At 43.3% G+C, this 13,448-nt stretch overlaps 2 protein-coding genes and 2 non-coding genes across 4 annotated transcripts; 3 read left to right on the forward strand and 1 right to left on the reverse strand.

The window, feature by feature from the left end:
- The first annotated feature begins 1,291 nt into the window (after positions 1-1,291).
- On the forward strand, positions 1,292-11,744 carry cops8 (COP9 signalosome subunit 8). Its single transcript, XM_030758648.1, has 7 exons — positions 1,292-1,424; positions 2,139-2,209; positions 2,498-2,546; positions 3,970-4,102; positions 10,214-10,321; positions 10,433-10,495; positions 11,150-11,744. The coding sequence occupies exons 1-7, from the start codon at positions 1,353-1,355 to the stop codon at positions 11,227-11,229; spliced, it is 576 nt and encodes a 191-aa protein (XP_030614508.1). The 5' UTR covers positions 1,292-1,352; the 3' UTR covers positions 11,230-11,744.
- On the forward strand, positions 5,310-7,057 carry LOC115800978 (E3 ubiquitin-protein ligase TRIM63). Its single transcript, XM_075074466.1, has one exon. It carries the CDS (start codon positions 5,626-5,628, stop codon positions 6,682-6,684), a length of 1,059 nt encoding a protein of 352 aa, XP_074930567.1. The 5' UTR covers positions 5,310-5,625; the 3' UTR covers positions 6,685-7,057.
- Positions 11,745-12,939: 1,195 nt separating the features above from the next.
- On the reverse strand, positions 12,940-13,013 carry trnai-aau (transfer RNA isoleucine (anticodon AAU)). The gene has a single exon. It is a non-coding gene; the product is annotated as a tRNA-Ile (tRNA).
- Positions 13,014-13,137: 124 nt separating this feature from the next.
- trnai-aau (transfer RNA isoleucine (anticodon AAU)) lies at positions 13,138-13,211 on the forward strand. Its single transcript has one exon. It is a non-coding gene; the product is annotated as a tRNA-Ile (tRNA).
- The last annotated feature ends 237 nt before the right edge of the window (positions 13,212-13,448 follow it).

Raw genomic sequence — 13,448 nt, forward strand, 5'->3', positions numbered from 1 at the left:
ACAATATTAACGAAAAATGAACAATACCAAGGAAAATTAAAGGCGAAACAGCACAGCATAATTTACTAAGGCCACCATGTGCTGCAGAACAGTTTTAATGCACCTTCATACTGTTGTTAGTTATTACAGTAGCGGTATTTTCTAAAACGTTTTGGAGTGACAGGAGTTTGCATGTTCTCCCCGTGTCTGCGTGGGTTCTTTCCAGGTTCTCCGGTTTCCTCCCACAGTCCAAAGACGTGCAGTTACTGGGGTTAGGTTAATTGATTCTAAATTGCCCAAAGTGTGAATGTGAGGGTGAATTGTTGTGTGTCTCTCTCTGTGTTAGCCCTGTGACAGGCTGGCGACCTGTCCAGGGTGTACTCTGCCTTTCAAGGCTGGGATACGCACAGTGTTGTACAAAGTGAATTAATAATGCCACTAATTTGTTTTTCAAATGCACAGAGGGCATGCATACTGAAAGCTAAAGTGTGTGTATCCATACTAGTTTCACATCAGCTAGTTCAGGGTGCTGCTCAGACGTGTGCAAAGCACATGCACATACACCCACAAGGAGGAGCACACGCATGACGCAGTTATGTATAGGGCTTCCTCGTGCTGCTGTAGTAGTCTTCTGTGTAACTCAGAAATCCTTGCTGGCCAGCTGTAAGGTGAAGTTTGCTGAATTGACAATTTTTTTCTTTTTTTTTGCTTATTGTCAAAAGGCAAATCTTTATTTTTTTTAGTCAAAATTGTGAAAACTTTACTGAGATCACATTGCTAATTGCCATTTTTTTCAGAACCCACAGCTCTGAGTCCCCTCCAGACCAGTCAAACATTCCCATTTTGGAAATTAAGGAGGCCATAACATATGATTCGCATCCTTTTCATACCCACCAAACTATCCTGACATGTTCTCATGCACTGTCAGGGTCATTATCAGGCTACAAGATGCCACTTGTGTCACTGTAGAATAAACCTGACTGATTTAAACAACTCTTAATTATTAGGAGTGACCCTTCCTATTAAGGAAACAAGCACACACAAACTATATCAGCAAAATTCCAGATCCTTACTGTAGGATTTGAGTGTGTAGATATTTTCCTTTAATTTGTTCCCCATCTATGAATGCAGACTCTCTTATGACAACCTTTTTATTTAAAAAAAATACTATTCTTTTAATATTTTCTCTTTGTATTTGGCGTTTATCTGTGAATGCCTTACCATTTGCTCTGTGGTATTTCACTGTAGTTTGCGCATCACCCAAAAGAGGGCGCGCGTGAGCACACCCCGGACGTCCGACTAATAATACGGCTGGGACAACAAAGAAGAAGAAGAAGAAGGAGGAGTTTCCGGTGCAACAGCTAGGCATCATCATGCCTACTGCTGTGATTATGGAGGAAAATTTTGATAAATTATTAGAGCAGTGTGAAGCTCAGGAGCTCGAGGTAAGGACTTCGTGGTTTTGTGTGTGAACAGTAAGTCTCAGAGACGCTGAGACTGTGGAAGCGCGGTGGTAGCGGTGCAGTTTGTGAGGTCTGAGGGCTAGCGTCGTGGCTCCAGGAGCTAGCCTGTGTGGCTCATTTAAAGTTAAAGCTCTGAGAAAATAACTCAGCAAACTCGTTAACGCGGAGGCGAAACGTTTCCGAGTTAAAAATGAAAACCGAACTGCAACTGAGTTTTCGTGTTGGTTTACCTCTACCTACCAGCAGATAGCAGGAAGTTAGCTGGTCGTTGTCTCTCCGTGATGCTGCAGCTCATGTGTTTGATTTTTGGACGTTAAAAGCTCCTCTGTCTGCATGTCACCGTAGGACTGACTGTTGGTTTGTACAGGAGGAAACGTAAAGGGAAGGGACCAGTACTGTAATGTCAGCAGGAGCTAAAGCCATATACTGGACGCCTGCCGTTGGCTATATGCTATTTAGCGATTTAAAAAAAAAAAATGTGTGTGTGTGTGTGTGTGTGTATGTATGTATGTATGTATGTATGTATGTGTGTGTATATATATATATATATATATATATATATATATATATATATATATATATATATATATATCTTACAATAATAGTGAGAACGTGTTTGTGCGGAGAACTCACATTTGTTCGTTTTTCCGTTTATCTCCAGTGTTTTAAACTCATACCTGCATTTCTTTCTGACAGGCTCCAGGGGGCATTGCAACACCTCAGGTCTACGCTCAGCTGCTCGCGCTCTATTTACTTAATAATGACATGTAAGTCTGTCTTTTATTAAGGGCGGAGCTGTTTTCTCTTTTTAAAGCAACTGTACAGTTATACGAACTTCATGGCTTCCTGGATGATTTAGTACTTTGAATATGTTTTTACGTTAGTAATTGTTTAGAAGGCATAGATGTGCAAATAATACATTTAATGTATATTTGTGTGACAGACTGCAGACTGACTGAACTCTGTTTAGTTATATCACAGCTAATGAGCCCCCTTTTTGCTGCCTGTGCCTGCAGCCTTATTGTGTGTGTGCTGATTTTGATGTTTGCCAACAGGAATAATGCCAGGTATCTATGGAAGAGGATTCCCCAAGCAATAAAATCGGTAAGCATGTTAAAACGTGTAAATACTGCTAATGAAGTAATGCGAATGCTATTCACATTAGCATACAATGGCAATTGTATTACCTTTTCTAAACCTTCGTATTGCTCTTGCTGTCTTATATATGCTCACCAAACACTTCATTAGGTACACCTTGATAGTACCAGGTACCTTAATTCTTCACGCCACAGATTCACCAAGGTGCTGGAAAGGTTCCTCAGAGATTTTGACACATGTTGGCATGACAGTGTCACACAGTTGCTGCAGATTTATCAGCTGCACATCCAGGATGTGCCGTTCTACCACATCTCAAACGTGCTCTGTTGAATTGAGATCTGGTGACTGTTGAGGCCATCATATGGTCTTCTGCTGCTGTAGCCCATCTACTTCATGACTGGATGTGTTGTGCATTCAGAGATGGTCTTCATACCTGGTGTGGTCATTCTCTGACATCAACAAGGCATTTTCTTCCAGACGTCTGCCATTCACTGGATATTTGCTCTTTTTCAGACCATTCTCTGTAAAGCCTAGAGATGGCTGTGTGGGAAAATCCCAGCAGATCAGCAGGTCCTGAAATAATCAGACCAGCTGGCACCAACAACCGTACCACCTTCAGTCAGTTAAATCACCTTTTTACCTCATTCTGATGCTCAAGTTTGAACTTGGGCAGGTGGTCTTGACCATGTCTACATGCCTAAATGCACTAAGTTGCTGCCATGTAAGTAAAAGCAAACACATGGGGCGTGGAGAAGTCCCATAATGCACTGAGCAGCCTGAGTCTGTCATAGGGGTGACAGACTCAGGCTGCTCTTTCTAGTCCCTGTTGGTTTTGGATCAGCTGGAGGATTTTCAGCTTTTACAACAACCTGATAATAAGGAATTAAAATAGTTCAGCTTAGAAGTTAGAAATATGCTGACTGTGTTGTTTGAGATCAACTTAATGCTGTTGTGGTGTCAGCATCATATTTAACATTGAGTGCAAACATTTTTACCCCCTCGCCCGCAGCTCACAGTTTTGTGTTTATAGAAATATTGCTCAACTATAACAAAATAATAACTTATTTAAAACACATGTAATTTGGCATTTTGACTTGTATGATTTCTTAAGTGCTGGCAAATCGTTTTGTCCCACAGGAAAACAATCTGGACCTGCTTAGACATCCAAGAGCACTGTGAAATAAATGGAATAATGTTACTGCCAGTCAAGTCATCATTTCTTGCCAGGAGCTGAGATTTTCTAAGAAAAAGCCTCGTGTCACACAAAAAGAAAAAAAAAAGATTTGCTGTTTTAATAACATTATAAAGACAGTGGACCCTCTGTGATCCAGCAGTCTAAGTGTGCATTAGGGTGTGAATGCTCTTCACAGTAGCATAAAAAACACTGCCTGGTCAAATGTTTGAAATGCTTCTCACTTGTTTGCTGCAGGCAAATCCTGAATTAGCAGCTATTTGGGCCGTCGGCCAGCGCATTTGGCAGAGAGACTTTCCAGGGATCTACACAGCCATCGCTGCTTATCAGTGGTCGGAGAATATTCTTCCTGTCATGGAGGCTCTTAGAGGTAACAACAGAAAGAACACACCAGCTGAGTTCCCACTCATCCTTTTGACCTGTTGTTATAAAGATTTTTAGATTAATTACACTTCCAGATATTATTTATCTGATTTACACGGTTGGGAAACTGTGGCAAAACTCTTGTTATGACACTGAAGTGAGTTAAGTATCTATAATTTTAGAATAACAGTCAGCAGGGGGCACCAGCTGTACCCAGTCAGGACTGTGATGCAACAAAGCAGTGGGGGAGAAAACACATTTAACAATATTACTGCTCATTAATGGTGCATCAAACATCCACAACACAATACTCTGAGTTTCAGTTTACATGCTCGACACTGTGTCATAATGAGAAAACAGCGAAACGCCTCCATATTTCTGCCTGTTTCACACTGTTTACCTTCTAAAGAAGGATTTTCTAGAAACATCAGTTCATAAAGTTATATCACCCGATGTCACAGATGTTGCTGCTTTTGTATCATGTGTCGATTGCATTGTGCAACAGTTTAAGAATAGCTTCTCCCTCATGTTTATGACGCTGTGTGTTGATCTGATATTGACGCTGAGTACAGTATGTCATGGCACCATTAAGCAACAACTGGTCATAACTGTTTGGTGGATGTGGTAAATATAATCTAAAATAATAAATTGAGCTTAATATTTTTAATAAATCTGTTTGAATTCAAACCAAAAAAAGTCATTATGAATCTAAAAAGTAGGTAAATATCACTTCTTTACTAATTACGTTTGAGACGTCATCTTGCCTGAGTTTGGGGTTAAATTTAATTTTTACAGTCACCCTAAATTGTGCCTTTTATTATTAAAAGCAGGAAGTTCCAGTGTTGAAGTATTTTAAAAGAAAGAGACAAGCAAGTAAGTTGGGACATTTACAAAGAAGGAGCCTTAAATGCTGTAGCAACAATAGTTTAATAAGCATGTAATTAATCATCATCATTTCGTTGTCAGTTTAATCTAAAATATGAATATTAATGTCTAGAGTATATGAGTACAGTCACTGAGTTTGCGAAACGGCACAGGTTACATAAACTGGCGCACTGGACAAATAAATAGAGAGGAGATCAAATGGAAAAACAGCCGAGTCACAGGATCTTCTCACAGACTTGTTTACCAATAAGACTGAGCCCCCTTTCTCAGGTGGGGCTCCTCTGAGCAGGTCACATGGACCCTGTTTGTCTGCGCTCAGTTGGCCGCTTGGGTCACTGTTAGAGGGGACTCAGCGCCCACTGGGACATGTGACACATGCTGCAGTGGATAGGAGGGGGCATTTCTGTGAAAAGATCCCAGACTAGCAAGCAGGCAGGAATGCCTGGTGGAAAGGATCAGGTGTCACCAGCTGTGAGTGAGTGCTATAAAGGACAGAGCTGCTAGCTCTCAACCAGAATAGACGAGTAAGGGTACGCTCACAGGAGTTCTTAGACTCGCTCTCTGTTTTAGCAACTCGACTTTAAGTTTTGTCTCTGTGGGAACAGAAAACTTGCTGGTCAAGGCGTAGGCAGAAAACTTTCCATTATGGACATCCAAAGGACAGGATCTGTGGTTCGGCCCCCCAGCCCCATGGATAGCCTTGAGAAGCAGCTGAGCTGCCCCATCTGCCTGGACATGTTCACCAAGCCTGTGGTCATCCTGCCCTGCCAGCACAACCTGTGCCGTAGCTGTGCCAGTGACCTCTATGACTCACGCAACCCATACCGCTTTTCTGGCGGCGTCTTTCGCTGCCCTACCTGCCGGTTTGAGGTTGTGCTCGACCGCCATGGAGTGCACGGGCTCCAGCGCAACCTGTTGGTGGAAAATATCATTGACATCTATAAGCAGCAGCAAGAACTGAGCGACAGTGGAAAGACAGAAACCAGCCTGAAGCCTAAAGAGTCCAAAGAGCCAAAGTGCCAGGAACACGAGGATGAGAAAATCAACATCTATTGTGTGACCTGCCAGACGCCCACCTGCTCCATGTGCAAAGTGTTTGGCCAGCATAAGGACTGCGAGGTGGCCCCTCTAGCAACTGTTTACCAGGCCCAGAAGGGTGAACTGAGTAATGCTATTGATACTCTGGTGGCCAGCAACGGTCGCCTGCAGGCTCTGCTCAATCAGATGGAAGACGCCTGCCGTGCTGTACAGGAAAACGCTCAGCGTGCTAAGCAGGGCCTCGCCGAGCGCTTTGATCTGCTATATGCTGTCCTAGAAGAGCGTAAGGGCATTCTGCTTGAGCAAGTTGGGAAAGAGCAAGATGAAAAGGTGGCAGCTCTGCGGGCACTGGCTCAGCGTTACGGTGAGCGACTGCAGGCCAGCACAGAGCTGACAGACACGGCTGTGAGGGCGCTGGAGCAGAGCGGAGCTGCCGAGTTCCTGTTGGCTTCGAAGGGCCTTATCGCACAGACCAAAGATGCAGCCAAAGCCTCGCTGGGCGAAGAGAGGCCCGAGCCAGGCTTTGAGAAGATGGACCACTTCACTCTGTCAACAGAGCATGTCGAAAGAGTCCTTACAAAAATGGACTTTGGAGTGGGTGGAGATGATGATGAATTTGAAGATGCAGAGGAGGAGGAGGAGGAGGAAGAAGAAGAGGAGGAATGATAAGAACTGAAGTTGTTTGGGACTTGAGTACTCTTGAAAGTGTTTTGAAATAGGGAAGTGTTTGTCATGAAGACTTTATTGTTAAATGAAATATTAAGGAGGTGAAGGAGGATGTGGGCTGAAACCATTTCCCCTTACTTTCAGTGCAATATCTAATTTCAGTGTCATACTTTTTTCGTAAGTTCTTTTTATACTTTTGTACTTCTGTTAAATGTAAACATAGGTAGTATGTCTGAGTAGTTATTGTAGTAGATTTCCTTACTGACTTTGTTCTTTGTTGAATTGGTGATCAGCTGACCTCCGTGTAACCACCAAGTCTGTTTTTACTGGTAATAAACCTGCATGAAGTGAAGCACCAATTTTCTTTATTTTTAGCTCAATTTAATTTTTTTTTTTAATAAACAGGGCTTAAAAAGGAAGAAAAGCTTCCATGACACAGTATTATTTTGGTGCTACAGACCTTTTGGAGTGCTTCCATCTAAATGGTTCCCAGTGTGTTGCTGCTCTTACTTGGCAGTGGACTGTATTTAAAAATAAAGGCCCTTGCCATGTCCTGTCTGCTTTGCCTTTGCTGGTGAAAAGTGGGGGCTATTTTTAAGAGGTGAGATGGTGAGAGATGATAGGTCACCCTGGAATAGACTGACCGGGTAGGACAGGCCAGGTCCTGTTTCTCCTCCATAAAACTCCCTTCCTCACAGTCGCAGATGTCTTACTCAGCAGCTCCAACCCAGCTCTGAAGTGTCAGAGGCACATGCTATGAAAGGCCCGTCCAGTTGCCACACAAGTCGTTGCCCGGCGGCCAAGAGGCCACGGTAAAAATACGCGTCCTCCCCAGGGTTGGGTTACAGAAATCCTTGAGCCGACCAGCCTTGTTGGGTCGGGAGCGTTCGAATCTGCAGATGGTGCCAGAAGGTTGTTCCAGCACAAGCAGCAGCTTTATCAGCTTTGACTCCTTTAATAGATGGAAGGGTTTTTTTCTCAGTGAAACACATGTGCAAAACAAAATTGGTTTCATTCAGATTTCTTGATTTAAGAGGCTGTTTGAGTCACAACAGTGTTTAAATACAGACTCTGGAGATTTGATCTCAAGTCTCCATTTCAGGGACGACACAGGGGACGCCCGGTCAGTTTATATATCAGCATTTTTCATTAGATTCATTTTTTTAGTTAATCTTTTGTTTTCATTTCAGTTTAATTGTCTGAAACTAGTCAATGTTACACATTTTAGTTTTTAGTTTTAACTGAAGTTGTTTCAGTAAAGAAAGCAGAGAAATTATTTAGAAAAAGATGGAACAGTTCTCAGTGAGGCGGAAATTTTCCTTAAATTGTGCCCAAAATATGATTCTGATTATTAGTTCACACAACTGCTGAATCTTTTGGGATAGAAGTTATTATGTCCACAAGAAACACACACACACACACACACACACACACACACACACACACACACAGATCTCAGTCAGTAGAATCACAGCATCTCCTTCTGCCGCCCTTCCTTTACATAAAAAAATACATTTATATTAGCTCAGATACAACTTTATTGATCCCTTTAGGAAGTTTCCATCAGGGAAATTAAAGTTCCAGTAGCAGCTTTTACAGGTAACACAGGCACACAAGCACAGCAGAAATGACAATAAACAAACAATAATGTATGTTATGGTATAAATTGGTGTTTCAAACATCAACAGAATCCAGGACATGAAGTATCTGATGGTCAAACTTCCCTGGAGCTGGATCCACAGGTCTCCAGGTTGATGTCCCCTCCAGTGCTCAAACTAAACCACGACTTTGGATCAAACTCACACATATAAATAGTGTTGACATATTTGTCAAGCTATGTCGTCACCTTTTTTTTTTTTTTTCGGTGCCTCTTTTTCAGTAAGTGCGGGAACATTTAGGACAGGAAGCTTGTTGGACATCACAATGGGAACATGCTCTTGACAAATCTCCGGCCTTCCCCTACACAGCTGTCTTTTCTCATCCCACTTGTTATTCTTACTGCTGCTAACGGCTGCAGCAGACAGTTGGCTGATTGTTGGTATACACACAACCTGTTGCTAGGCTATAAAACACCAAAGGCCATAACCCTGAGGCGCTTACGTGATAGCTGCAGGAGCAGCACAGATGCCCTCCAGCGTGTGTTGTTTGTGAGGCCCTGCCACTCTCACAGTAATCTCCACAGCACGTCAAGTCAGGCTAGATAAACAGGGCCGTTTAGAAGCTGAAGCCAGACGCTGCAGATAAAGACTTCAGCGGCCTGTGGTGTGAGCACGTCCGTGATTCGACTTGAGCATGCTTCATTTAACAGATCTATTATTGAGTATCCTTGATTGTGGAATTTTATTTAGCTCATGAGTTCATCACAGTCGAGTCAAAGTTTCCCAAAAGGCAAAATACAAAATTGATCTTAAAGCAAACCCAGATGGTACGAGAAATTAAGGACAAATTTTTGTTAAGACGAGCTTTGTTTGATTTCCTGTTAGAGCTGTGTGTTTGTTTGGGCTGGGAGGAAGCAACTTCCAAGCATACAGTTTCCACAAGAAAATCAGCACGGTCAGCAGAATGAGAATCAATCTAGAAGAGGACTCTGAAGGAGTTTTCTTGCAGACGGACAGAAAAACGCTCTCTTCATCCCTTTAAATCAAAAACAACTTGTGAAATTGTGGAGTTGGGAAGACACGTCACTGATGGGAGTGACGGCTCAGTCTCGCCTACAAGGCTCACCGTGTGCGCAAACGATCCTCTCCAGCAGCTTTGACATGTCAGCGTTAAGTGATGTTCCAGGGACGACGATGCTAATGCTAACATGGCTGTAAATGAACTGCCATGCAAACATTTTCCTTCATCCTCATACATACTCTGAGTTACAGGCCCTCAGAGTCCAAAGCAGAGGGTTGAAATTTGGATCTTTTTTTTTTAAGTTGCTTTATTTTTCCAGCATTTTGAGCCCTCAGAACTCCATAAGTACAGGAGATATCCACATGAAGTTTTCAGGGCTGGAAAACAAATTTATAAAACTGCAACCAAATCAGGTTTACACCCACTCCAAGTGGCAGAGTCCAAAGAGAAAATGTTCCTGTTCAGCACAATTTTTCTGTAACAAGTTTTGAGCATCAGTTTCACGGTTTCATAGTTTGAAGAAACAAGCGTTGGTACCCTGAATGTTTTGAGCTTTGTTCATTATCAGGTCAAGTAAACAGCAAACCTTTAAAGCGTGTCTGTTGGTTGGTTCGTAATAAATACAGTGCATTTCTGGTTCTCAGAGCTTTCTTCCATAGGATAATAAATCACTCTTGACTAGTTGTTCCTCGCAGTGTGTGACCTCTTGTGCTGTTGCTCATTAGAAGTGCTGTTTACACGAGACATGCTGCATAAATATCATGTTAAAGCGCTGTAACAACACTCTCTCCCTGTGCCTGGAAGCTCCCAGCAAGTTGCCCCGTGTGCTGTGCACTTTAAATAGAACCAGAGCGTAGATTTAGCTCATATGCTCTCCATGTGCACCTATCTCATATTAATGTCTTCGCAGAGAGCACACGGCAGCGGGCGTACGGCCTCGTGGCCCAGGCGTACACTTCCATCACAGCAGAGGATTTTGCGGCCTTTGTGGGCTACTCTGTGGAGGAGGCGGTGAAGGGTGAGGCTGACTGTTGTTGCCTTTGAGCCAAGCAGTAATCCTTCAGTTAATTTCATCACATTGTCTTTTACGGAGTCACTGATGAGATTATTTTTTTTCCTTACTCCAAAGGTGTGGTGAGCCAAGGCTGGCAGGCAGATCCCAACACCAGGATGGTGATGCCCAAAAAACCAGGTAGGTGGCAGTGTTGTGCAATTAATCCATGCCCAGCCGCTCCTAACAGCAATCCTGCATCCAACTCCCCAGGGAATTTATTAGACACACAAATGGGCACAGATTTAGGATTTTTTTTTCCTTGAAGCTGTTGAAATATGTGATTGCGGTCCATATTTCCCAAATGTTATCACCGTCACATGTCCCTGATTCAAAGGGTCATGGACTGATCCATGGGATTATTGATTTATGCAGACATACCAAAGGACATCTGTCCTATCTGTAATCATCAGACCTTACTGCATGACGGAAGCATCTGCTGCACACATGCACACAGCTAAGCCACCCACATGAATCCTCAACTTTCTGCCTCAGATTTTATTGGCCCTTTTGGTTGCTGATCTCACACGGGATGATTCTGCTTTAGATGGATGTAAAACATCGTGCTGACCTCCTGGCAGGTAGTTGTTGTTGTTTAGCAGGTTGGGAGAAGTCGTGAGCTCACTTATAGATGTCAACAGCAGGTTTAGCTTGAATCCTGCTGAGCCTGACAGGCAGAGCACATGGGCTGGAGAGCTAAAACTGGAGCAATGTAAGAAGATCGATAGCGTTTGGCACAAGAGGAATCCCCCTCTGACTCAACTTCTCCTCCTCCATGTCTCTCTCCTTCAACAGATCCTCCCCCTGTCTCGCTGGTTCCAAATGAGCAGCAGCTGGCCAGACTCACTGACTACGTGGCTTTCCTCGAGAACTGATAAGCCACCACAGCTACAGCCACCCATTTTTGCCCACTCGGTACTGAGGGAGAATGCAAGACTCTTCACCCTTCCTGCGTCCCTGATCGAGACGTACCAAAACCCCAATCATCTTGCATGATTGCTCCAGGACATACCTATTTATGTTCAGCGACTAATAAACTCTCTGCTCTTGATGTGTTGAACGTTTCAGACTGTGATGCTGTGTATTTTTATGCTCTTCTGCTCTTTGCAACCCACCTGATGTATAAATTTGGCTGTTTTCAAAGGAAGCTTCATATTCCCATCACCAACTAACGTGCCCCCCCCCCCAGCACCAACTAACGCGCCCCCCCCCCTAGCAGAAATACACAAACCAGCTTGTACAGTCCACTCCATGTGTTTCAGCACTTACAGTTGGCCTTGAAATGAATGTCATCAGGTGACGGGAGTCTTGGCGTGCATGCATCACCGTACGGAGACCTCATTTTGAAATTTTATGTTTTAACTGGTGAATAAATATTTTGCTGTTTCTATATTTCTGGTACTGTTCTTCTGAGTTTTGTCTGTAGTTGGTGTTGTATTACAGAGTCAACATTCACTGCAACTGAAAGTTTGTTTTCTGTGGGCCAATATCAGGAAGCAGGCTGTATTTATGTATGATTATGGACCACCGGGTAAGTTGATATTGGAGCAAATAGACATTTATACCCCAAAATCACAGTGTAAACCTGGCAATGAAACAAACCTTTAAACACACAAAATAAAAGCATTTCTTAGCATCTCTGCTAAAAGTAATGAACTTCTTTCCAATTACCATCACAGAGAACTCGTGGACATTTTCACCTGTAAACGGATATCTAGCTGCCGTCTGTTCATCACTGCTACAAAATAAAAGCCTGGAGAAATCCCCTGTGTGTTCGGCTTTGAGGCAAAATTTGAAACGTGCACTTCTCCTTTACTTTGTGGTCATTTCAGATTTTACTGCAGCTGGCACTGAAAGGGAGAGGCAGCTGTTTGATGCGAGTTACTGTGAAATCCTGGACACCGAGGCCATTCCTTGCACTTTTGTGGTTGCAAGGATCTCGTTTATTTCATGGCATGGGTTTCTTTGTTTTGAAAATGCCGCATTGGACACGACTGCGAGCGTGAAAATTGCCTGTCGGTTTACATTTGCTGCTGTGCTTCCTATTAAGTGGGTCTCGGGCTACAAATTCCAGCATATGAAGGCAACTGCAGCACTGAACCAACATGAATCCATGGTTTAGTCAGCAGAAATGGCAAAGATGCACACACAGATCCATCATCCAGGTTTGTGAGATGTGTTCTTGCCACTTCTTGCTCATAGGGTCTGACTGGGTGCTGATTTGTTCTTCTGGCAAATGGCAAGCTATTGTGACAGAAATGTCCAAACTTCTTAGGACTTTTCTGCTTGAGCACTCAAAGTGCACAACACAACATGCTTCATTCACACAAATATTTTTTTTCTAAGCTTAAATACTTTCTTGTGGAAAGCCTTCACAAAAGAGTTAAAGCTGTTGTAGCTATGGATTAAGGATGGGATGTTACTCAGGTTCATGTGTGTGTGAAGGCAGACGAGTGAATACTTTTGTCAGTATAGTGTATTTATATTAATAATGAATGACGAGTGACTGTCCTGACAGTAAATCAAGGCAACGCCGGCTCAGGTCAGGAAAATGTACAACTTAAGAGGCACCAATAAATGATCATTGGCCCGTACGGGGATCGAACCCGCGACCTTGGCGTTATTAGCACCACGCTCTAACCAACTGAGCTAACCGGCCATGTGATCCATACCACTACCTGCGTGTGAGGACAGCAGCTGGGGACCGCGTAGGAAATATGGAGGGCCTTGTTTATCGTCCAGTGTGTGTGTGTGTGTGTGTGTGTGTGTGTATATATATATTATATTAGTTAGCTCAGTTGGTTAGAGCGTGGTGCTAATAACGCCAAGGTCGCGGGTTCGATCCCCGTACGGGCCAGTCGTCAATTATTGTTACCTCTGAAGTTCCACTTTAGATAATTGTTCGATCCCCGTGTGGACCACATGACTGCCACGCGTACGTGTATGTTTGTCCTGTAACACTGTGAGGTTTCTTCCATCATCTCTGGATAACACACAAACATGCTGTTCACTACTCACACACACAGCTTTCACTTTTTCTTTTCACCTTCACACAAGGACACACAATCCCTCCTGCTTCAGACCAGCATGTATT

Source organism: Archocentrus centrarchus, chromosome 21 (assembly GCF_007364275.1).
Source record: "Archocentrus centrarchus isolate MPI-CPG fArcCen1 chromosome 21, fArcCen1, whole genome shotgun sequence".
Taxonomy (NCBI): Eukaryota; Metazoa; Chordata; class Actinopteri; order Cichliformes; family Cichlidae; genus Archocentrus; species Archocentrus centrarchus.

Coding starts and splice junctions, on each gene's coding strand:
- cops8 (XM_030758648.1), top strand. CDS start 1,353: ATGCCTACTGCTGTGATTATGGAGGAAAATTTTGATAAATTATTAGAG. Junction 1,425..2,138: donor GTGAAGCTCAGGAGCTCGAG/GTAAGGACTTCG, acceptor TCTTTCTGACAG/GCTCCAGGGGGCATTGCAAC. Junction 2,210..2,497: donor TATTTACTTAATAATGACAT/GTAAGTCTGTCT, acceptor GTTTGCCAACAG/GAATAATGCCAGGTATCTAT.
- LOC115800978 (XM_075074466.1), top strand. CDS start 5,626: ATGGACATCCAAAGGACAGGATCTGTGGTTCGGCCCCCCAGCCCCATG.